Source organism: Meleagris gallopavo, chromosome 2, assembly GCF_905368555.1.
Source record: "Meleagris gallopavo chromosome 2, MGAL_WU_HG_1.1, whole genome shotgun sequence".
Lineage (NCBI taxonomy): Eukaryota > Metazoa > Chordata > Aves > Galliformes > Phasianidae > Meleagris > Meleagris gallopavo.
This window is the reverse complement of record NC_139405.1, coordinates 7,828,974-7,854,831: the sequence shown is the minus strand read 5'-3', so window position 1 is coordinate 7,854,831 and position 25,858 is coordinate 7,828,974. Positions and strand designations below refer to the sequence as shown.

Sequence of the window (25,858 nt, the reverse complement as noted above, 5' to 3'; positions counted from 1 at the left end):
AGAACACGAGGAAACAGCACACAGGTGAGCAGGTTTTCTAATAAGCTTTGTGTTATGTGACGAAAGCAAGGCAAGGCAGAACCATTTGGAAGCCTGCTTTTCCTTCACTCCAAGATTAATTTTAACTCTACTTCTGAAGCTACCACCAAGTCTTCATTATCACTTAAGATGCGCGTATGATTTGCAATCAACAGATGTGACAAAACATGAACGAGCTTCAAAAACCAGCGAGTGATGGGCAGACTGTATCTCTGTCCCTTAATTCCTTCAGTCCACTTGAAAAATAACCTCATTTAAAATAAGGCACATTTATTAGAATGAAAATCCTCCTGTGATTAATACGCATTAATCTGGTGCTACAAGGATGAAACCTGTCCTGCCTGATTTCTAAATAAAACACCGTTAAACCCTGCATAATGAAGTAATGACTGTTTATGGTTTCTCTGTGAATTCTAGCAGTAAGACTTCAGATGTGGTCACAGAAATCATAAATCTGCTTTGTTATCTAGAAAACAAAACATTTACAGCAATTTTCTGCTATTACAAGCAATTGTCTTTAATTACCCCAGTATATTACTTCATTGTCTCAAAAGACAGGATGTCAGTGTGAATAGCATTGGTTTGGCAGCCCCAAATTATCAACAACCATCAAAATGGTACATGCTTTTTCTCTTCCCTTCCCTGAAGACAGTATCTGAGCTTTCAAAGCAGGCTGACTTCCTACCTTACTATCACGCAAAAAGAAAAATGCAAGTGGAAGGAATCAAGCAGATAATTTTAAAAATTGCAAGTGGTGTGTTCATGGCTTTCAAGCTTGTTCTTTGCATTGTGCATATCCTTTAATTATCAATCATTTCACAGCTCGATCCACTCTCCCTAGCAACTCATTTCTCATTTGACTCCAATTTACAACAAAGATAAGTGGCAAAATAATAGAAACAATGGTACCGTGCAAGCAACCTATTACTTGACAATAACTCTGCTGTCAGCTATGCAAGGATGCCTTAGCAACACCGGCCAAACAGTGGCAGATTTCTTGTTCAGAAGAAAATTCATTTTTACAAGAATGAGGAACACCAACCAAGCAAACACAAAAAGACAGCAACTACTCACTACCCTTAGTTGCCATGAAAATCAAACAACTGTAAAACTGCCACACCTCAGTTACACATTTTGACTGCTTTATGTCAACTTGGGCACTTACACCTAGCCGAAGACTTTGTCCTTATGTTTGTAACTCTGTACACCCACGTATTCCCAAGAAATTTTTATCGTTTACAAATTTTGGAGAATGGTTTCCATCACAAAGAGCATATTTGTCATTTTTAAGCAGTTTGAAGATTAATTAGTTACTGTTACAAACACATTCATCCTATGCAATTTGCAATGATTTTCTCTCCAACAGAGCAGTGACAGATCCATCTGTTTAGCTGCAACATTTGTTTTCTTTCCATTTCTCTTGCTGTAGAAGAAATGATTAAGTTAACTCATACATGCAAGCGTCATGTTCCTCAGCAGTGGCAGTGCACAACAAAACAAGTAAATTGCTTCAACTGTGGGAAGCAGAGTTAAGTGATTTCTCTATTTTTTAGAAGTCTTTATTTTACAAAAGTATTTTATGGCAGATTGAATATTAGGAGTTCTCTCTTTTATATGTAGATTCTTTTCTCCTAGAACCTTTGAGTTGGGTTCGCTCAAATTAAAGTTATGGCTGCTGTCACACCTCAGTGTGATACTTCTTTTTCAAATACCTTCATGTATTAAGAGAGGCAGCAGTATTTTCACCATTATCGCTATTTGTTTCTTCAAAAGAAGGCCAGCTACATAATCTTCATACTAATCCATGAATGATTAAATGTGATATACATGAGAAAAAGATGCAGAAATTTAATTCTTCTGCTTCCTCGTTCCATTCACCAAGTAGCGCATTTCATTTCATGACAATAACTTTAATTCAATCCCAGTAAAGAGACTTTCTTAAAAATGAAGTTGGAAATAAATGCAGAATCACCAGCTTACATAGGCTCAGTTACAGAAAGACATTTACATGCTGTTCATCCACGATGGGAGAGTTCTAAAATTCACAGCATTCCATCTTCTGAAACTCAAGCAGCAGTACCTCCATAGGGGCAGTTCATTCCCCATGCACTGAACATGGATACACCTCGACATCCTGCAAAGCAGAGAGAGACCCAAAAAGCCACGTGGGGGATTTCTGTTATCTTACGTAAAAAAGCCTACCTGGACAAAGAATGAATAAACAAATAAAACACCCTAATAAAAGAGGGAAGTGACAGTTAAACATCACTGACACATGCCAAAAAAGATAGATCAGACGGATCTTACTGCAATCTTAATGTTTAATTTCCCTTTGATGAAACCTCAAGCAATCAAGCTGTTTTGAAATCAAACAGCCCCGTGAGAAATAAGTTCCACTTACAGCCTAAGCATTTATTACAACTAAATGGCTACTGATTCATTAACAGCCTGACTTTTGTATTTTACCTCATGAATGGCACTGTGCTATGAATTGTCCAGTAGCAACCTTACACTGAATTCCAGAGGAAGAGATCTTTGTAGTCACCTGAAACTAATGAAGTTAACAAGGCTACCAGCATGTATGGAACTCTGCCAACACAGCAGAAATGAACAATCTGAGCTTTCACCTAAATTCTGTCCCAAGCTTATCTGCTGACATTCTATCATGCAGAGTTTTGCTTCACTGTGAATATATTAATTCTATTTACAAAGGAATACAACTCTTTCAGGCACAGGAGGACTGTCCGTTCACCATTCTGCTTCAGAGGACAAGTGACACCATAAAAGCAGAAGGAGGTGGGCACCTTCCTGCAGCTCACTGCATCACACTTGCTTCAGGCAAACAATGAACAAATAGGTGTCCACTGAAACACACAGCTCAGGTGAGAAATTTGAAATGGCTTCATTCACACATCATGTTTTACATTTGCCCCTGCTTATGTGATTATTTAATCACTTTATGTACTCAATAAAACCATTAGCAAAGAAATAACCACGCAACATTTTTTTGACAATGAAACTGGAGATAAAGCCATATAACATGACTGATTTTGAAGGCCACGTATGCTTTAGAAATTACACTAAAAGAGTAAGACTTTCACAAGCCTTCCATTTGTCAGGAAAGATGGTTCTGACATTTACAGAGCCATCTAGCTTTCCTCCAAAACAGAATATTCTCAAAAACTGTACCACTTAAGAGTTTGGTGAAAAGCTAGATAGCAATAAGACTTTATTGCCCTGAGATAGATGGCCTTGCCTTTTAAAAGGTGAATTCAAAGGCAATCCTCCCTCATTCCTTATACAATGGCAACTGCATCTGCAAAATAGGGTCTCACTCTGCCCACACAGAAGTATGGCTGGAAGTACCTGACATCAGCTACAATGGAAAAAGGCAGCCTACCATCCTTCACAGCCCTCAGCTCCCACAAAAAAGGGACAGAGCCCATGAACAGAGTGCCAGCAGGTGCCACTGGTACTCCCAGCAGTGACAGAGGATCTCGCAGCAAGGCTGCAGTATTCCAGTAGCTTTTATTACAGAAAAGTGAAGTTAATTCACCGAGAGATGAGCCTAGTATTGCAGTCAGCCTAACAGCAAAGTTTCACTAATTCATATCTCACACAGCTACACTGTACAGTGAGACTAATGTATACATTATATCCTAATGTATATAATATATACTATACTGAGTATACTAATGTATACTCAGAGTTGATATCCACATGATGAAGGACAAAAGCATGCACTAAACTGCATTTATCATGCATCTTAAGCGGATGATCACTGTGGAGATCACTGTCCTTTCAAATTCTTTCTGCAGTTCTTAAGTCCTTAAAACAGCTCCCCCTCTCCCATCTGGTTTGTTAGGCAAGTCACACTGCTACCATTTCACAGGCAGCACTGTTTATAAAACTGCTTAGCATGAAACTCTACACAGATTTGAGCAATCAAAATACTGACCTGTGAGTGTTGCTGGACACTCTTCATGTCCACCTCAGTAAAAGCAGAAAGAAGAAAAAAAGTCACCAACAGACTTTCCAACAGAAATGTAGCACTTTGCAGCTCTGCCAAACACAGAGAGACTTAATCTCAAGATAAGGAATACATGCTAGAGATTCTGTAACCATTTTGGAATTACTCTCCTTTTTTTCCAGAAGAATCTTGTGAGCTGAGGACTTGCTTTGGAAGCTTTGGAAATAGCTTTGCTATCAAATAAGGTCTAAAACTAAACTTAAAAAAAAAAAACAACACAACAATAAAGGTGTAATTAGAACTTTTTAAAAAAATTAAGTTCACTAACAAGTTTGTCAAGTTAATTCTTCCAGACTTGTGTAGATACTATCGTTAACAACGTTTGGTATTTGCACATGACCTCTCTCCAAGGAGTATATTCATGCTTGGGTTTGGAATTTTATACATTTACCAAAGCAATACAAAATACTAAATATTTGTCTTACGAGAAGAAAAAAAAATGCATACAATGAAAAAAAAAACACAAACCTCTGTGGTAACTTTGAGGTCTGACAACTCGTAAGTTAGCAATGACAGCTCTGGGATGAAGTCTTTGAGAGTGCACTGGAAGTTTTAATGAAAGATGACAAAAAGCCACAGTGGCGGGTTCACGTGAGGAAGCTTTAAGGTTAGTTGCAATGTATTTAAAAAGAAACAACATTCAAATAAATTATTTTTCACTGCAGTACGCCTAGTTCTTGGAGATGGAATTAAAATTGGGCTTTCATTTTAGAGCAAGTAAAGCATAATATTAGACTATAATACTGCATATACTACGGAGATCCAAATGCCCACGGTGTTGCAAGAGAACATTTTCCCTCAGGCATTTGAAATTTAATGCTTCTTTAATATTCTCTGTTGGATATTGTTAGAATGGAATTTCAAATATTTCCTGCAATTTGAGTTAAAGATTACTGAATAATGCTGAGCAGCAAAAAATTTTTGAAGCATACATCTAAAGCTGGCATAGTAGCTCAATGTCCTGTTGTTTCTTGCTTCAGCAAAATTAATTTCTACAGTCTTCAACCATGAATTCAAGCACCTCCTGGAGATTCAAACCCATAATTTAACTGTAGAGCATTTCTCGTTCCCTTGACACTGAGGGTAGACCCCGGATGTCAGACAGCTATGAAAGGTAAAGGCCATTTCATAGCAATACTTTATCTTCTTTCAAATGAGACAGAATGCAACTTGAAAATCATTATCTGGCCTATTACTGTAAATAAATGGGATTACCTGTGATGAAATGGATATACATGGTTTTGCCCATATTAAGAGTATAGACTGGAAGAGTAGCATCTTTCCCCTAGAACTCCAAATGTTCAAAAGGCTTTCCTTCAATTAAGATCCAATTTCTTCAGCATCTGTATGTTAGTGAACCATACTAGTGAACCATCATAACAGCTGCTAAGGAACTAAAGGCAGACTGCAAATTAAACCTAAAGAAAAAAAAAAAATGAAGCACAGCTGTATCATTCTAGAAACAAACCAGGAAAAAAAAACTGAACCAGAATCACAATTCCCTTTGCTTGATTACTTCACAGGGAAACTTCCTTCACTCAGTGATGCAGCTGCTTTCTTTTCCATCATTTGCATCCAGATTACAAGCACAGGATGCTCCTGATTTGTTCCAGAGCCACGGATCCCTTATTCCTACCAGGCACACGCTGACTCGCTCTTTGGTTCTCCTCTATGTCAAGCCTTTCAATTCCTCTCAAAATGGCCCAGGATGCTGCTTCAGAAAGTACAGCTACTGTGACTTTGCATGAAATACTTCCTCCACGTCTTCCCAGACTTTCCCTTCTGTAAGGAATTGATTTTTAGAAAAAATAACTTTAAAAACTCTACATTGTAAGCCATGGTTTTCACTCCTCGGGTATTTTTATTGATATTGCAGATAATAATTCAATTCTTAAGAGAAATACAATCCGCATAATGGTAGCTATTGACAAGTTCCTCCTGTGCAAATACAGAAACAAATAAAAACTGACATTGTAAAACAACCTGAAATATTTTAAGTAAACTCTTCTATAGGAAACTAACCTATCTCTTCTCATTGCGTTTAAAACATATCAACATTTCACGAGATTTTATAAAACAAGAAGCAATTGAATGAAGAAGCTATTGTATAATACCAATAGTTTTGAGATGTTTGTTAAAAAAATACTTCAATTACTCACGTGCTTTCAGCTAGCACATTAAGCTATTGGGTTTACTGAACTATGAAAACAGGCTGGTTTCTTCCAGCCTCTTTTGAATTTCTCAAAAACAGCAGTGCTATGGATATGCCTTGGAAACTGACCACAAAAACAATTTCCAAAAAAATTAAATACACCAAAGAAATGCACTGCAAAGGCCATTCTTTTCCCCTCCTTCCCTTTACCACCTCCCAGAGGTCTGTGAAAACCTCTACCACCTCAACTCTTCTACTATGGGAAGTACCACCTAATTAACTCAAGCTGCAAAGCTAGACAACAAACAGCCTCTCCCATGCATTGACTTCAATGAGTAGAAAACCCATACCTCTGTACAGGTGTAAAAGTCTGTTTAATGAAGAGAAATAGCAAGTTCTATTAAAGGAGTGAAAGTAGGAAGACTCTCTCATACACCAAGAATGCAATTCTCCTGTTCAAAACAATTCAGAAATTCAACTTTACTAAATGTACAGCCAAGATACCAAAGTCTTTCTATGTGTCTGCTGTTATTTCACTTTCACGTGGACTCTATAATCTGTACTTGGAAGAAGTGAGAGCAGAAAATCCTCTGAAAATGGGTCACAGATAGCAGATGACAACAGATCTCACGTGGTTTCTCAGCTTTACCTACATCCAAACTCCTGGACTTGTAGTAGTAGTTATTACCAAGCCCCTGGACTAATGCAGCCCCAAGTCAGCGAAGAAACCCTGCAAGAGCAAACACACCTGAGCTGCACTCCAAGCTCCAGAGGCCTGTGTGCATCACACCAAGTGCATCAGATCCACCTACACAGAGACCACCGTAAGAGGCTTACACAGTTGGACTGATCTTTGCCACATGAGTAACAGGTGTTTGTACCATTAACATAGAAATGAGCAACAAAAAAAATCTGGTCACATTTTTAATTAAGATTTGATTTGTTGGTAGTTCATGAAGATTACTAATAGCTGTTATAAGTGTGCTATGCATCAGGTGGCTCTTCATAGTAGGTATATTGATACATGGCATCCCACTCACCTACTAAAATACTAGGGGCTTTCTAAATTCAATTAATGAATAATCAATTGCCTCTAATTACATAAAAACTACCTGAGCTATTAAAAAAATAGAAATGAAGCCATATCTCTGAAACAGATTCCAGAGACAGAAAGCAAAACTTCTATTTGAAAACGTTTCCTGAACTACAGCAAAATAATTAATAATAATAACAGTAAAAAGCAGGGTTATTAGCAGAAGGTCTAGATACACCAGTTTCTTCGTAACATCTAACACCCATGCAGGATCACATAGCTGAAGTTTAGAAATGAACACTAAAAAATGAGATCTGGCCATGAGAGTGGGGAATATAAAAAAAGTCCTGTATAAAAACATCAGCCCTTCATGCACTTACCTACCTTCATTTTTTAAGCTACGATTCTTATTGTTCTTTCTTATATCTACAACTTTATCCTGTTTTAAACTCTTGCAGGTTCCCTGTCATCTTAAAAACTGACTTCTGGTCCTCTCAATCTCTTTCCTGGGATAGGCTTCAAAAAGTGCTCAAATTCTACTATTGTTTCTGGGATTTAAACCAGCAATTATACAGTTAATTTTTTTTACAAGGTCGTAAACATTTCAAGAATTACTTTTGTTCGAGATACATTTTCTGTATAAAAATTGCAAGCAAGTGCATTTAGAAGGAAAAACTGTATTATACATGGAGAAGATAAAAACTCCACAAATCATTGAAAATTGGGTATAAAAACTTAGCAAAAATAATTCAGCAATTTCTGTAGATAGAAATGAAGAAAAGCTGATCCAAACTATAGTTACAGAACACTGACAGCTATTAAAAGAGAATAATTCATTTTAAATTAGAATTAAAAAAAACAACAGAAATTATTCTGGCAGAGTACACTTCAGCACTACTAGCTGCCTTGAAAAATAATACTTAATCCCCACAAGATAGAGATCAAAACAGTTTGAGTATTAATTGCGTTGTTTAGTTACACCAATTTGCATGTTACTTAGTTTTAGTGAATGCAAAATCTGTAAATTGCATTTCAATAAATATCTGAATGCCTGAACTGAAGTTCATTACTTCTTTTGCACTTAATTTGTTTCCACTTCTGCAGCTTTTTGGCCTACAGCTCTACACAAAAGACACACACAAATAAAACATGTGAGATTCATTAAAGAATATTAAAAAATGACACCAACACCTCACTATCTCATAAGTAGTGGCAACTGAAGATGTAAAACAGCAAGAATATTCTGAGACGATAAAAAAAATCCCACAAGGAAATCTGAAGACTGTGAAAAAATTGACAGGAAAAACAGCATTAAATTTAGAGTGAATTTCTCTGGAACTTTGAAAAGGTGTCAAGGCTAATAAATCAGAAAAATAACACAAATACAGCACATGCCTTGAGGACAAAAGAGAGCGCAGATTCAGGATGCAGAAACTCAAACAGTGTATGCTGTTTATAGATCCCCACTGCACCAACAATCTGAAGACAGTGATATGATTTAACAGCATGAGGAATACAACTGAGGACCAACACGTGCTGCCAAGAACACCAGAAGAGTTTCTATCCAGAAGACTTATTTTAAAAGCTAATAAACAGCAGGAAAAGGAGGTGTAAAAAAAAAAAAAAAAAAAAAAAAGGAGAAAAGAAAGCATCATCTCTCATTTTTCTTGCTTAGTTTTGTATATTTTGCGTGGAAGACAAAATTCTAACAAACAGAAACACTATTTAAGCCCAGCAAAAAGAATTGCAGAACTATTAAGTTTTGTTAAGTTGAAAAACTTCAATGCTGCCTTCAGTTAAAACATCACAAAAGACAGTGCAGTCTTAAACCAATGTTACTCTATCTGGGACTAATTATACCAGGAACATATTTAAAATAAACTGACGAACGTTCACTACGAATCAGTTTCAACATTAGGTATGTTATCTCCAGCAATAAACTAAGGAGCACAAGCTTGGGCAGAAAAGGATGGAGAATGAAAACAGAGCCTTATCTACAGAAGAAACTTCAGCTAGCTTACCGGAAATTCATTAAACCAGTTGTTTAATGCTACACTGGCAGACAAATCAGTTTATAGCACACTTACACTGATTTTGCTGAAAACTGATAAGCAATCAAAGATAACTGATAATGCTTAGTGAAAAATCACCTTATGCAGGCCCACGTCAGCTTTTGGGTAAATGTAGATCTTAAATAACCTTAATTAAGTTCGTATGATGCATGCGTGCAAAAAAAAGGCCAGAGTTACTGGTGTAAAGCATCCTAGGATGCTCTGGAACGGTCTGTCTGGACAACAAGCTCCCTGGCACTGATGAGACACCTCTCACAGCAAGGCAGACCTCTGCTTTTGTTTGCAGCTGTTTGGCTTTAAATTCATCCCCAGACCAGAACTTAGGTCCAATCTTCATTCACAGCACGAGCGTGTCGCTGTTAAGCAGTACAAATCAGCATTGAGCAGTACGAGATGGAGAACAAACTCAGCATCACGATACCTTTTGAGCCCTGACACCGCTGCTTCCGATACTTCAGGAGCTGCCAGAGGGTCGGTCGATCAAACCACGGGAAGCCTGGAATTGTGGCGTGAGGATGATTAGCATCAAGGCTCACTACAGTGAGAACGCTTTGCGTGCCGTGTGTTCGTGTTTACGCTTAACACCGCTGCCCCAAAGGAGAAACTGATTTCTGACTGAGGAACTGACAGAAGTCAGCCTACGTGCTGCCCAAGTTGTTAAAACAATCACCTGTAAGGGGCTAAACAGGATTAAAAACTAATCCTGCTGAAAAATGTCGGGGCACGTGAGCCTTCAGCACAGGCTGAGCTAAATTACGGGATTTGTTCTGTGAGGAATCTTGTCAAGGCCTGGGGAGGAAAACAATCCACGGTGCGGTTATGCCAGCAGCTCGCTGACAGAGCTCAGCCCGCAGCACAACCAGAGGCTGCCCCTGAGAGAAGCGTGTCAGAGCACAGAGAGCCAGCCGGGGAGGAAGGCAGGAGGAGGCCGGGGCAAGCGGGTCTGAGGACCGTGGCCGCGCTGAGGCCCTTAGCAGCACCGTGCAGACGGCAGGGCCTGGGGAGACAGAGGGAATCCCGCGCGTCACCCGCACGCCGTTCCCGCTGCAGCGTCGCCTAGCAACCACCGCAGCGCCGCTACCTGCGCACGCGCAGCAGCCCCGTATTCTCGCGACGCGCGACGTCCCCTTCCTTCCTCTACAGCCGGTGTTGACACCTCCCCTCGCGCGCATGCGCTCAGCTGGCTCCTCTTAAGTGTCCTCTGTCTGACGCATGCGCAAACCCAACAGCCAACACCGCCCTAACCGCAATCCTTCCGAAGCGCACGCGCAGCTCTCGGAGCCGCTCATCGCCCCCTAGTGGGAGCGGACAGGATCAATGAACGGGCTGGAGGGGCGGGGCGCCGGGAAAACGGCGCCAATAGCGTTCGGGGGCCTGGTATGCGTGCCCCGAGGCACTCTGGGACTTGTAGTTCGGCCCCCGCCACAACAATACAGGGCGGCGCGACTCGCCACTACAGTCCCCATGCGGCTGCGCGCCGCGCCCCGCCCCTCCGCGGTGCCTTAACGCGACGCCGCCGGCGGTCGCTGTCGCGCCGTAGAGGTGACCTCGAGGCTGCCGCTCGGCCCGCCGCTCCCAGCCATGGTCGGTACCGTTCCGCGCGGCGACGCCGCGCTCAGCCGGCGGTCGGGGGCTGCGGGTGGTGGTTGGGGGGAGGGGGCCGGGGCTCGAGGCTCCCTCGGGCGGAGGCGATTTCGAAATGGCGGCGACTCCCCCGGGCTCCCTGCGGCGCGGAGCCCTTCCCGCCGTGCCCGTCCTGCCGAGCGCTGCGGCTCTCCTCCAGACACGAAGGAGAAACGCCGCAGGCTCGGAGCGGTGCGGCCCCGTTCGGCGGTATAAGGGCGGCTGTTCGCCCCGGGCTCCCGGGTCGTTGGGGACACGCTGCGGCTCTGCCCAGAGGTCTCGTTTGCCCTGTAACAGGCAGCTTCCGTGCTCTGTTACTCACATCTTCACTTTCCTATATATGTTAAAAGTCTTTGCATGCCCTAAAATGACTTATTTTTCCAGCACCTTTCAAAAAGTACCCCAAGTCTGCAAAACCTCACCAACTCCACTTCTCAACTCATGTTTCTGTTCAAAATGCGGGCTCTTAGGAGCCACCACAAGATACAGCATTTCATTTTGCACATGAGCGTTACAAACCGGTTGCCATGAATCTGCTGGTCCCACAGGAACCATTTGATTAAAGCTCTGTGTTGATGCTCAGACTCATTGGAACTGCTTTCATCCTTCCAGCCCCCCAGAATTTTATCTACGTATTTGCTGTCAACATCAAACTTCTGAAACATAATCTTGCGTCTGTTGATGCAACTGCTGTTGCTGAATGACATGGAAAGGGTTAGCAGGGGCACCTGGCTGAAGGTCACTGCTGAAGGAAAGAATTCCCTTGGAGTTCTGCCCCTTTCCTGCTGATGCAGTCTGCTACGTTCCCAGATACATCTGCTGTCAGTGCCCCCTGCTCCTTCAGGGGAACAAAGGAGGGTTTCATAGAATGGCCTGGGCTGAAAAGGACCTCTAAGGTCATCTAGTTTCAACCCCCTGCTATGTGCAGGGTTGCCAATCACCAGACCAGGCTGCCCAGAGCCACAGCCAGCCTGGCCTTGATTTTAGGCTCCAAGCTTCTGAGGGCACTGTGACTAGTTAGCCTCACTGATATGCTCCAAGTATTGTCAGACATGGTGGGATAGCTTGGTTGCCTTTGTTGGTCAGGAATAACACCGATAGCAACTTGGCAGACAGCTAAATTTAGCTGCAATAATGCTTATTCTCATCTTTAATTTAAACTGATTAGCAATTCAAAGTTCATCACTTGCATAAGCAGGCAACGGATTTTTCTCATTCCTACATCTGGTAGATGATGGGTTAAATTGCTTTTTTAACTAAATTTCATAACCTCCTGATCTGTTTTGCCATGTAGTACTATTATTATTTGCAGCACTGATATTTTAAGTCTGCTGATACCAGCAGTAATCACAAAAGTAATTTAGACACCAAGTTCCTGTGTCCCAGCTGGGGACTGGAAGCATTAAAACCATTATTTCTTCATTTGATAGCAGAATATTTACCTTTAAACCAGTGATAATCTGAGGGAGTGGAAATCCAACATGTTTATTGAAGGAAGACAAACATCAGGGGTCACAGCATTCACACTTCTTGTTGTTTTTTGTTGTTTTTTTTTTTTTTTCCTTCCCCATTATCTTTACTGCTCTTTGTTTCTTAAAACATATGCAGAGTAGGAAAGGCTTTGGAATTAAATGCTCAATTACTTGTTTTTTCCTAGTTCAAATATACCCAAGTAAATGAAGGTCACCTCTGCAGTTACTAAAGCATGACACTGTTCTCATTGAAGCCCAGTGCACAAGCCAAGTCACGGATTAAAGTGCCTGAATATGAATGTGTGTGCACCTGCAACTCCCTCACTGCAGGGACTCTGTTAGCTTGGGAGCTGCATGCTTCTCCAAACTCCCTTCCTCAGCTGCTCAAGGATAACAGTGCTTATAAGTGACATAAGCTTGCTAGGGAGAGTTAGCTACCTTCTGCTTTTGTAAGAAGCAGAACAGTTTCAGTGTTTTGATCCAAGTTCTGGAGTCAAGGGATGAGAATCTTGATCCAGAGATTGTAGAATCAAAGAGAAGAGAATCCACTTACTGCTGAGTTGCTGATGGTAGGTGGGAAGCTTTGGGTTGAGTATAATGTAGTGATGGCGTGGAGAGAGAAAACTAAGTAGGCAATGCTCCTTAGTTTGTGTTGCTGCTGCATTTCTTCCAGGCCAAAATGGAGAGAGAAAAACAGAGGGATGACAGTAAACAAACATTTTTGAGAAGGTGGAGGTGAGTCAGACTGAGGGCTTATTTTAGCAAGGGTAAGTGTTGAGGCTATTTTAGTACAAAAAAAAGAAAAAAACACAACCTATTCCTTGCTTTTTTTTTTTTCCTCCAATCTGCTGTTCCTTTCCTATCCTGTTGCTGGGCTAAATGCTTATTAATGAATACATTAGAGTTTTTTTTGTTTGTTTGAATCACACTAAAATATAAAATGGAAAGCATACAGTATAAGAAGTTTGCTGAATTTGTCTGCCTTTTGTGACACAACTGTAGATAGTAGATAGGATCTTTCTCCTTAGCAACTTGTGAGCCCAACTTCTTAAAATCCTCTATTACAGCAAAAATTCTACAGTACCAAATTCATAATGGATTCAAGCTACCATGAAGCTCAAAGCAAACGCATTCTCTTATTGGAATAAGAGCAGAAGCAAAGCTGCTTCTGACAACTTATTTGCAATACCAGGCAAAACATTACAGGGAATACCAATAGTCACATAAGAGAAAAAAAATTGACTCACCCAGCTGGTGATGAGGGACTCCAGTTATGGAATATTCCTCACTAAGCAGCCCTCATCCAGGAGGCCTTCTTTCCCTTGAAGCCAGTCCTTAAATGAGCCCAGGGCCGGACCCTGCATCCAACCCCCTTTTAGTCACATGGAAAGCATAGGAAAATTGTTTGCACCTGTGCTTCCTGGGCCAGCCATACCCCTTCACCAGGTGCTCAATCATCAGTTCAGGCCATGAGCTGACAGCTCCATTACACATCCCTTACAGGATGGCTTTTTCTATGCTCCTGATATGGGATTTTACCAGGCCAAGTTTTCTGCAGTACAGTAATTTTCCTGTACTTTCCAAACTGCTAAGATTAGAAGCCTTGTTTCATTTCCTAAATAAAAAGTAGATTCTCCTTCAAAACACACCGGAGTTGGTTCTTAAACCTGATATGCTTCTGAGTCTGTCCTGCCTACCATCATTCAGACATCGCAGTACATTTGTAGCATTTAACTTCCAAAACAACATACTGGAACTAGTTTTGAGAATTAGAATGGGAAGAATTGATTGTCTCCTCTCCTTCTCGTTCCTCATTAGTTTTTGTGAGGTTTGTGGGATGAGACTCGCAGTAAGATAGGTTCACATGAACGCAGTGCAGCTCAACACCAAAACTGGCACCTAATTAACCAAACACTTAAAGAATATTATGAATAATAAAGGCAAAATCACGTTGAATTCTAACTGTGTATTCAATAGATTAACTTTATCACTTGCGCTGTCATTTTATCTGGTGCAGTGTAGAATGGGACAACTCCTCCAGAGCCTAATTTTTATAATCATCTCATGTTAGCTTGATGCAGCTGTGTTTGGCTGGTGGCTATGGCAGAGTATGCGCTCAAGTCATAATCATAGACTCATAGAATCACAGAATGGCCTGGGTTGAAAAGGACCACAATGATCATCTGGTTTCAACCCCTTGCTATGTGCAGGGTCGCCAACCAGCAGACCAGGCTGCCCAGAGCCACATCCAGCCTGGCCCTGAATGCCTCCAGGGATGGGGCATCCACAACCTCCTTGGGCAACCTGCTCCAGTGCATCGTAGCAGGAGTATTCGTGGGAAAGACCACCTGGTCTGACCTCTGCTTTGCTCTTGAGTATGGAGGTTGTCTGATCCAGCCCAATAGAGAGTCTTTTGCTCCATCAAAGTGAGCTCATGCTTGTTGTTGTTTTTTTGTTTGTTTAGTTTTTTATCAGGATCTTAAAAACCATCAAGGGAGAAGGGTGCACAAACTCTCTGGATACCTGGTTTCAATGAAGCAGCACAACCCTAGTTGAGAATTCCCCTCCTAACGTCCATGCTCAACCTCCCAAGCTGTGATCTGCGGCCTCCCACTCTGCCATCTATTACTGAGAAGTATTCAGCAGCAATATTTTTGTAGCCCTCCTCAAAGCATTAGCAGGCTGCTGTTGGAGCACCTTCTGTTCTCTATCTTTCCAGACTATGCCCATCTTACAGGACATGCACATAGGCCTGCAGCCACCCACGTCATCTTGCCTGGATCCTTTCAGCATCACTTTAAACTCAGGATCCCAAAGCTGGATCTGTATTTCAGCTCCAACCTCTTTGATGCTGAGCAAAACAACCACCTTTGGTCTGCAAGCTCTGCTTTGTAGTGGAGCTCTGCATGCAATTAAATTACTTCTGACGTAATTGAATATTGTGTTTTGTCCATAATTGAAATGATAATCTTTTAATTAATTGTAAAAGGGAGTGTAGAATTCCAGCAGACTGGTCCAAGCCTTCTTGTTCCTGTCTTAACAGTTTTCCCCCTGTTGCCTCTAGGGAAAAAGAGTGATACAAAAAGCAGGCTTAAAGAATATTGGATTATGAATAGCCTTTGCCATGTTTTGCCCTTTCAGTATTAAGGTTCTGTTTAACAGAATGGACCTTTGCTACAGAGTAAGCCTTGTGGTGTTTACATTGTGTTTTTTGTGGGTTATTTTGTTAGGTACAGTATAACAGCATGTTGCCATAACATCCTCCCAGTCCTTGGGGGCTTTTTTTGGTCAGTTTGGATATTAGTGTCTGTATTTGCCCATAATGCCTGTGGATTGGCTGCGTAACGGTTTAGTGAGACATTGGTTTTAAGATTCCTTGGCTTGCAGCATTCAGCAAATCTTCAGTTTCAAGTAAGCATTCAAAATAGTTCATTAAAAAAAAAGTCTGTATTTTCAGAGTCTGAAAATTGGCAAAGTACAACAGCTCCTGAAAATCGTGAGTTTGGAAGTATAAGTGGGTAGTCTAATGAGTCGAGTGTGTATTGCAATGCCTTGTGCCAAAGAAGTAGCATTGTTTAAATACATATCATGTTTCTCTAACTGTGATTCTCGGAATTTTGGAAGCTTTTCTGGGAGCATTTATTCTTGGAGATATCTTTTCAAGCATGGTCTGTTTCTGTAAGTGTAGGCAGAGAAGATTCTGGAGGTTCCAGTATGATCCCAGGAGCTCAATTGATCCATTTTTAAGCATATGATTTCATCCAGGTTAAATAATCTTAACCTCATTTTTGTGGTAACCATTAATTTTTACCACTTGAGGTGCTGTGAACCTGCACTGTGTGGCTGTAGCTCAGTCTCCCCAACTTTCTTCCAGGGTGAACCCATCAGAGTCCTGGTGACCGGAGCTGCCGGGCAGATTGCTTACTCCCTGCTCTACAGCATCGCCAAGGGAGATGTCTTTGGCAAAGAGCAGGTGAGCGTTAACTGAATTGTTGTTTGTCTCTGCTGCGTAGAAATGAATAAGCCAGAATTAATGTTTGGCCACTATACAAGTGATTTATTCTGTGAGAGTCCTGCTCAGTTATGCAAGCTTTCAGTACTTGGTTGTGCTGAAGTTTTAAGTCGATATTCCTTACGCAAGATAAATTTCTAGTAGATAACAAGACAAATTGATTTTCAAAGCAGATGAATCTACGACCAATTCAGAGTGAATTGTTTCTTTCTTTGCAGCCTCTTGTACTTGTGCTGCTGGATATCACCCCTATGATGACTGTTTTGGAAGGCGTAGTGATGGAGCTGCAAGACTGTGCCCTGCCACTGCTGAGAGGTGCCCACAAGGCATTTTTCTTGTACCTGTATTGTTCTAACACAGCTGCTGGATTTAGAAATTGCAGTAGCTGGCATTAAGCAGAAGAATGTATTAGATGATGCTTTCTTATTTTTATTTTTTGTGGATGTTAAATTAATTTGACTTAGACTTCATACTAGGAAGAATGTAATCAAGTGAGTTTTGTATAAAGAATTCACTAAGTTCCTGGTTTATGTTATCTAAGCCTGGGTAGCTAGCACATTCAACAAATTGTCAGATACTTGTACATTTATCTGTTGTATTCTGGCCTAAAGGTGAAATAACTTTGAATCTTTAGATATACCTGCATATTCTTACCAAGCCAAAAAACAATTCTTGAGATGTATTTCCTCATAAAGGCACACTGAGAAAATATTCCTCAGGTCATGTAATATTTAAGTTCCTTTATTCTAAATGAACACAAGAAAGGGAGCCAGTAGATGCCACTGTGACTATTATTATGTACTTACATGAAAAGCATGTAGCTTCTAGCTCTTGTACAGATCAACCCTTCTTCAGTTTGAATTTTTAGAGGCAATGGAAATCTTCACTTGTACTTGGCACTGTAAGTTAATGATTTTTTTTTTTGGTAAAAGTGAAGAACATTTTGTGCATATTTATACATTTACATGTTTGTATATATGTATGAATATATGTATATATAAACAGAAGGTATCTTCTGACACATCTTTCTCCCATGCTCATAATTTATAGCTAAAGTTTTAAATAAATATTTGCCTATAGAAACTGTTGAATAGCAAGTATTTAGTCTTTGGATTTAATGCTGAATGGTTTTGCTTGCATTTTTTGGAACAGAAAGGTGCTGTTTCTGGATCAAATTTTATGTGTGTATATATATATATATATTTTGCTATCAAAGTTAGATTTTTCTTTTCTCTTTCCCTTTTTTAGAGGTCATTCCAACAGACAAGGAGGAAGTTGCATTCAAGGACCTTGACATAGCAATTCTGGTTGGCTCCATGCCAAGGAGAGAAGGCATGGAGAGGAAAGATTTACTCAAAGCAAATGTGAAAATTTTCAAGTCTCAGGGTGCAGCTTTGGACAAATATGCCAAAAAGACTGTCAAGGTGAATATTGAAATTGAATTTTAAAAAATTCAGCTCTGAGTCATTTAGAGATCTAAATAGATTGTGGTGTGATTCTGTGCAAGTAGGAACGTATTCAGTGCAGGCATTTTGTTTCTTAAGTGCTGGAGACTGTAACACAGTGAGGGTTTGATGAGATACAGTGTGTTAAATTGGTAGATGATTTTAGTCCTTAATTCATTCAGTGAAAAAGGTACACTGAATTGCAGTATTCCATACACACTAGTAATACTTAAAATAAAAAAATTAAAAAGAAAAATCTTTTCTTTGTTATCTCTTCTCTGGGAGAACTCTTTTATCTGCATGCAGCTGTCTACTTCATCAGTGGCTTTAACATAATGACCCTTAACTTCAGTATCAATATGGAATTACAGTTGCACAAAAGATCAGCTCTTTTCAGTTGTTTGCATCTTGGTCTTTGGAGCATTGGAAGCTTTTAATTGTTCTCTTTCAGATTGTTTCAGCACAGTTAATGGGATCATGTGGCTGCACTCCTACTGCTCTTAATCTTAGACCCAGACTCCAACTGTGCTTTGTAACTGACTTTTTAATGTCTACTTCCTCTGCTGATGAACTTCCTACTGCTTCTAAAGACTTGTTTGCTTCTTTATACAGTTGGAATAAAAACTATCAGTATAACTGTTGCAGAGTAATGGAAAATTTACTGAACTCATTTTCAGAAGGGGAAATATAAAGGAAGGTTTGTAGATTAGCTTGTGTGATTGAGATTATGCAGAGCTAGACGTTAATCATTTGAGGCATATTAGTAGATGAAAGATGAATAAAAAAACTGTTTTCCCATAGTAATAAATTGATCTGACTTTCAGCAATATTTCACTTCTAACTGCCCATGAATATTGAGATAAGAAACTCCTCTGGCTTTCTTAATTATAAAGCAATTACATAAAGCAGTGACAGCCGGTCTTGGAATAGTTTTTAAGGTGATGTTGGCATAGTATTGTTGGAGACAACCAAGAGTTTGTTTTCTCAAAGGCAAAGCCATTCCATTTATAGTGTTCTCATGTTACATTGGAAGGAGTTGTTTTGCAGAAATAGCATTTTTGACTAAATACATGTTGCTGCTTCATCATTCCATAATTCCTATTCTCCTTTTTTCTTTTTAGGTGGTGGTAGTTGGGAATCCAGCAAATACTAACTGTTTGATTGCATCAAAGTCAGCCCCGTCGATACCAAAGGAAAACTTCAGCTGCTTGACTCGCTTGGATCACAACAGAGCTAAATCTCAGGTAAAAAGAACCTTTCTGTGGTCTCTGCTAAATACAGTGAGAGCGGTGTCCAAAGAAGTTTGTGAATTGAGAGGCTGAAGCTAATTCAAAGGGCATGTTTAATTTCCAATTAGATTGCTCTGAAGCTTGGTGTGACTTCTAACGATGTGAAGAATGTCATCATCTGGGGCAACCACTCCTCCACTCAATATCCAGATGTTAACCATGCAAAGGTGAATGTGAAAGGAAAGGAAGTTGGAGTTTATGAAGCTATAAAAGATGACAGCTGGCTGAAGGGAGACTTTATCCTGGTAAGATCTTGACTTTTAGTGATCATTCTGTACTTAGGATTTCTCCCAGCTTCATGTGAAACTGTAAACTATATAACTGGCTGACTGGAGCAGCTATTCCTATCTCAGAATTTATCCATTTAGTTAGAATAAACTCTCTGCAGATACTTGTTCTCAGTCAGTTATTTGCTCTTGAAAAACGTAAGGCATTGTGATACTCATGTAAACACTACTAGAAAAAAACACTTAGAGTATTCAAATGATTCAACACAAAATTTTGGTCATAGCTTTGTTGCAACTCTTCTGCCACACAAGCACCAGGTGGTTTAATAGATGAAGAAGGATCATCTTTCCTGTGCTGCTCCCATCCAGCCACCAAAAACAGCTTAGCACAGTGTGTGAACACCCTCTTCTCTCCTCTCCAAATCTCAATCTACAACTTCACCAACATCATTTCTCAAAAGTAATCTGAAAAATCTAGAAAACTACAAGTGTTTTTAATCTAAGGTAGTGATAAATGAAGGTAGTAAAACAAAATTGAGAACACAGTCTACTTAACTGCAATATAAAGCGAAAAGATTGTTAAAGCCTTTGAACTTGACTCCAAGCAGGTACACGTTGGTTGGAATTGCAGTGTTACTGGTATGCCAACAGTCAAATTCTGCTTTTTATCCAAGATACACTCAGTTTGGGACTGAGGATGTCTTTTGTCATATGTCTACATGCTGTCCTATCTTGGTTTTAGATACTGCTTGTTCTGATCCATGCTTGTTGGTAGAGAAAAAATGACTGCATACTGCCAACCAAGTGTAAGCAGAAAGCTGTTACAGGAGTTTCTCATTGCCGTGTCCTTTATCCTGCTGTGTCTTGCATGGCCAAAGCAAGATACCAGTTTGTTTTGCATTCTAGGTACACTGTAATGCTGATCTATACTACTAGAATGGTCTGCTGAAGAGAAAAAGGGGCTAAATGATTATTTAGAAACTAATTTTACACATTAAATACTGTAGGATTGAGATCATCAAATAGTTCATGTCGGTATTCAGCTATAAAAATCTAAATTCCAGTGAAGCGCTGAGAAATCTGTTACTGTTGACATGCTTGAAGTCTCTTGAGGGTAAAGCTTTGAAAGATCCGGTTATTAAAAGATGAGGCTGCTAACTATAGCAGGTACTAGGACTGCTCTGAAAATAATGCCTCCTGCATTATGATGTTGGCCCACATTGTCAGAGGTGGATGTTGGTGGGATGACAGTAGAGGTTGAACCTTCCCACCAATATTCTGTTACCATTTTGTTACCTTGTGACAGATGGCAGCAGAGGGCCAGCCTGACAGCATGGTGTCTGACCTGGAAGTGCGTATAGATCAAAGGAATGGAACTGAATTTCTGTGTTTGGAAACAGTGTCACCCAGTGACATTCACTGATGCTTGCTGAACATTTATGGAGATCAAACAGTGGATGTGAGCACAGTGAGGCAGTGGGTGGTACATTTCAGCAGTGGTGACAAGTTTGGGGCAGGAAAGGGGTGATCTTTCTGGGTTTCCTGGAACCCAGACAAACCGTTGACTCTGACTGCTGTGCTGCAGTTCTGTCTAATCTGAAGGCTCTAACTTCTAAAGTCAAGAGAAGAAGACAAACTTTCTCTTGCAACGCAGTAACACCATGCCCCATGCTGGTTTGAAGACCATGGAGCATACTGCCCGTCTTGGCTGAACTGTCCTGGCACACCTATCATTTAGTGTGGAGTCAGTGCCTTCTGCCTTCCGTCTGTTCAGTCCAACAGAAGATGGACTTCCAAGAAGATGGTTGTGGGCAGCGTTTTCCTACTAGCAGTGCAGTCCTTGCAGCTGTGCATCTGGCTCACCCCCGCTGGTGCAGAGTTTTATAACTGCTGCATGCAGGCTCTTGTTCATCCCTGGCAAAAATGCATTGCTAATGGTGGTGACTGTGTTGAAAAATAGTGTTTTGTAACTGAGATTTTGCTCTACCAAACAGTATCAGTGTGCTTTTTGTATCAGTTGTAGTTTCAGTGGAAATAAATGAGTGACATTGCTTTCAGAGCAGCCTACATATGAGCAAGCCTTTGAAATATGACCTGGCAAAACTCTTGATTGTATTTCTGCTCTGTATGCCATGTTTATTTACTGATGGAATAGTATCTTGAATGATGAAATAAATGTTTGTAAGTTGGACTTTCCTTATGGAATTTACTTGCAATGTTTAGGCCAAATAGTACTATTTTTTTTTCCTGCTTCATAATTTAATATTTTTTAATTGCAGACTGTTCAGCAACGTGGAGCAGCTGTTATTAAGGCTAGGAAGCTGTCCAGTGCAATGTCAGCTGCCAAAGCAATCTGTGATCATGTGAGAGACATCTGGTTTGGCACTCCAGCGGTAAGATGTAGCTCTTGAAAAAGTACTTGTTTGCCTGATGGTTTGATTACATGTCAGTGTCATTGATCTTGAGCATGTGTGTTGAGGGGGAAGAATTGCTCTTTTCTGGTATATTGCATGTCATACATGATGCAGTATATTGGAAGGTAAAGTTTTGCTTTCTTCCATCAGTGAAAAATTTGTTTGTCCTCGACTCTTCTGTTTTCAGGGAGAATTTGTTTCCATGGGAGTCATTTCTGATGGCAATTCTTATGGTGTTCCTGAAGACTTGCTATATTCATTCCCTGTTGTGATCAAGGTAACTAGCCTGTATTTAAATCTAAGTCAGTTCTGCTAGACCTTGCTAAACTATCCTATAAAACAGTATTGCTTTCAGTATAAAACTGCAGGGACTGGTAGTGTCTTTCACAGAAGGGACCATTATTCATTATTTTGGAAGTAGCAGTCAAAAAAAAGCTAATAGAAAAGTAGCCTGACATGACTAGCTATTCCCAGTTGTCTTCTTTATCTGAAAGCAAAATTCACTTCTACTTGATCTGGTTTTAAAGGTCAAACACAACCTATATGGTCAGAAACAAGGCTTATGATAGAATAAAGAGTAAGACTGCTTTTCCATGAGTTCAGATCATATTATGAAACAGCAGGAAAGCAGAAGTTTTCATGTAGCTTGAATAACTTGTAATCTTACACAGGTACTGACTTGATGTTGTATATGAGTATAAGCAAGCAAAGTTTTAAATGAAATTGACATTTAATTCTCTGTAGTGCTTTCACCGCAAAGCTCCCTTTGTGCAAATTGAATGAAGCTTGCTCTCACATAAGAGTGTTTTTGTTTTGTTTTCAAACAGGACAAGACCTGGAAGTTTGTTGAGGGTCTTCCTATTAATGACTTTTCTCGTGAGAAGATGGATCTGACTGCTAAGGAGTTAACTGAAGAGAAGGAGACAGCTGTGGAATTCCTCTCCAGTGCATGACTAGATGATCCAGAAATGCAAAGCCATTTGAGAGTGGAAGAATCTAAAAGTCGTCTCTAAGTGTGCAACCAACCACCATTACTGTATTCAAGTCAACTGTCTGTGGCAATTGTGCATTTTGAAGTTCATATGCTTACTGGTACTACTGGGCCTATTGAGTTATTAGCAGAAAGATTATTAAATAAGTAGTTTGTTGACCAAACTTTATCTGTTGAATACTAGTTGCTTTCTGTGTATGATACAGAATAATTGCATAATTGTTTGCCTATGCCTTGGCTACTAACGCACAATTTCAGTTTTGATTAGAATTTGGCACTGTTGGAACACGTCCTGATCTGTTATCACTTCAACATCCAGTGGTTTGGCTGAGAAGGAAATTAAAATGCCAGTAGTTCTCCTTGAACTAGTCGTTCAGTGACTCCAGTCTATCCGTGGATAGGCTCCAGATATATGCTGTTCACTCTGGTCTTGCTTACAATGTTTATCAATAGAAATATTAAAAGATGCTTGATCACAAAATGGCTGCGAGTGGTTCGTTGTATGTTTTAGTTACGTAGCTAGCAGAACTCAATAGTGTAACCAGGAAAAAAAAATACCTAGTTTATAGCAGTAAGGAAGCTAGTTTTGAGAATTTTTGTTAACTAATACTTCATCTCTTCTGGTTTAAAATCTGTATGTCAACATCAACAGGAAAGCAATAAGCAGATTTCTACTTCAGCATTACAGCTCAAAAGCAGTGTTGGTGCTGAAGATCAGTACTAATTTGGTTGTGGCTTCAAAGGCAGTTGGAGCCTTTTGCCCCTGGAGACAAGGACTTGCTTGGTTAAGAGCACATGAGATTAATGTATGTGCTTGAGAATTCTTGCAGCCTAAAGAACTTAGCTGCAGGAAGCTACTTCAAATACATTATACTGTACCTACTCTTTTGCCAACACAGGTGCATCTCATACACCATGTCAATGCTAAGTCCTTGTCTGTCCCAAATCGAAAGAGGAGTGAAAAAATAAAACCATTTTGACCAAAAAAATAAATAAACAGAATCAAGAGAAGGCTTAACAGCTCTAACTGAATTCTAAGCAGAAGGAAGGGCTTCTGTGGGGATTTACTAACTAGAATATAAAATGTCAGCAGACATCAGTAAGCTAATCCTTAATTAAGTTGTTCTCGTAAAACTACTGTAGCTGTTAAATGAAATCAGGGTAATGCACCAAAGAACTACTAAGCATAAATACTTGAAAGGGAAAAACAAGCATTTCAGAACATGGGAAATGCTGCGGCACTGTTTGGGAGCAGGCAGGTAGTACACACACTGCATTTTTGCTATAATTGCATGGTTTTTCTCCTTCCTCTGCACTCTTTGAAGCTTACCTGTGGAGCAAAGATGAGGAGAGAATGTCATGTGTTTGTATTTTCATGCCCATTTGGGAACTTACAGGAATTTAGGAGCTGAGGAAAACTTTTGATTTCACGAGTGCCTTCTGGTGCTCAGTGCAAAGTCATTTCAACACGAGCCCAGGGACCAAAGGCTTTCGGTCCAGTAAGTAGCATGCTGCATCCTGTTAGAAGGCAATGCATGTCACAGGGGTGACACAGAGGTAACAGCTCGCTCTGTTACTTTGGAATGGCTGCAAGCTGGCGGAAGAAATGAAAAGAGAGCTTATGTGTTCCTGAAAGCCAGAGGTGCTGAATCTTGCTGGTATGCACAGCGCCATACTGCCAGATCTATGGCAAGGCAGGGAAGAAGGGGGTTTTGGTTTAGATGTAAAATTCTGCGGAAGATCTGGCTCTTCAGGATTTGTTGATGTTTGTTGGAAAGCATCCCTCTCCAGGAGAAAACTCAGCACAGCTAAAGTGGTGCTTGTATCACTGGGTATATCAAAACAAGCACATAATTAAGCTCAGTGCTCGATGGATTCTCTTGTCATCTCATTCACCTCAAGAAGAGAGAAGAAATGAAGTTTTTCCCCACTGAACAAATATATTGATTTCAAACTTTTCTTGCCTTGTCGTTCTTCTAATGCAGATACTCCTCTTGTTATCTTTTTGCAGTGACTGCAGGGGAAGCTAGAAGCTCCAGCTCTTATAGATGAATCCAAATCAATGTTACACTGATGCTAACTGTGGAGATTCACACTCTGGGCTTATTTATAAGGCATCATGTCATAGAAAATCAATAGGATTTGAAACTTGATTCGTGCCAGGGGAGGCAAGAGAACTCTGGCAAGTGGAACAGATGCAGCATGCTCTCAAGGCACCAGATTGTACACAAATGAGGATGGTTGTACTGGAGGAGTTTATTGGCGCTGTTCTCTCCACATTTTGGGGAATTTTTTTTATGTTTACAAATACATTTTGCATTCTGAACAGCAGATCTCAGAGCATAACTATGGCTCAGATGTAAATATAACTGTGTTATACTATCACTATTGCAGCTGAAAATAGAAATAACTGATTTGTGTTCAAATACCAAGTCGTGTTGAAAAAGCATCCTGACATCTTCAAAGCAGCAGCTTTGCAGAGGAGCATGATAAGAAGTGCTATGGTGTCAGAACAGAAGAGGAGCAGAGAGATGCATAGAATAAAGTACTCTAAATGCAAGTAAACAAATTGTAGGCCGAGCTGCAATCTTCAGCTTAGAATTAAGCCCTGTTGTTTGGGCTTTAGAGAACCTTTTATCATGCATATTTACTACTAAAGATGTAAATGCACGCGGCTTCTCTGAGTCTGCTAAGTACAGTCATCAAGTGTTCTGTAGCTAAATGACATAAAAGGCTTTACACAGAGACCTCTGCTTGCTTTTTCTCAAAAACACATATTCATCATATGCGTGGGAGTGATTTATTACTTGAATGTGTTAAAAGCTGCATGAACTCAAACAAACTCACAGTTGTAGACCCCAGATGAAATACATCACATAATCTGCAGCCAGCTAGGACTTCTCAGCCATTCTATAGTTCTGCACCGCTGTGTCTAAAACCAGAAAGCCCAGAATTGAGACTTTCTTGCCCTAATGTATTCAGTGTTTATATCCATATGTCCAGTTATGGTTTTTGGTTCACAATTGTTTCTGAACAAACACTGTCAACCTGAGCCATTT

At 40.3% G+C, this 25,858-nt stretch overlaps 2 protein-coding genes across 4 annotated transcripts in view; one reads left to right on the top strand and one right to left on the bottom strand.

Moving 5' to 3' along the window:
• The window catches only part of WDPCP (WD repeat containing planar cell polarity effector), a 138,831-nt gene extending 128,304 nt beyond the window's left edge, over positions 1–10,527 (bottom strand). Inside the window, exons 1-2 of one of the 3 annotated variants that reach the window (XM_085218808.1) lie at positions 10,408–10,527; positions 9,748–9,822 (exon numbers count right to left, since the gene is read on the bottom strand). The gene's annotated coding sequence lies outside the window, so the exon portion shown is untranslated. The other 2 variants (XM_085218810.1, XM_085218807.1) reach the window with 2 other exon arrangements.
• Positions 10,528–10,772: 245 nt separating this feature from the next.
• MDH1 (malate dehydrogenase 1) lies at positions 10,773–23,037 on the top strand. Its single transcript, XM_085218793.1, has 9 exons — positions 10,773–10,910; positions 16,296–16,394; positions 16,652–16,748; positions 17,682–17,857; positions 19,000–19,122; positions 19,236–19,412; positions 21,674–21,787; positions 21,996–22,085; positions 22,636–23,037. The coding sequence occupies exons 1-9, from the start codon at positions 10,908–10,910 to the stop codon at positions 22,759–22,761; spliced, it is 1,005 nt and encodes a 334-aa protein (XP_085074919.1). The 5' UTR covers positions 10,773–10,907; the 3' UTR covers positions 22,762–23,037.
• Positions 23,038–25,858: the final 2,821 nt, after the last annotated feature.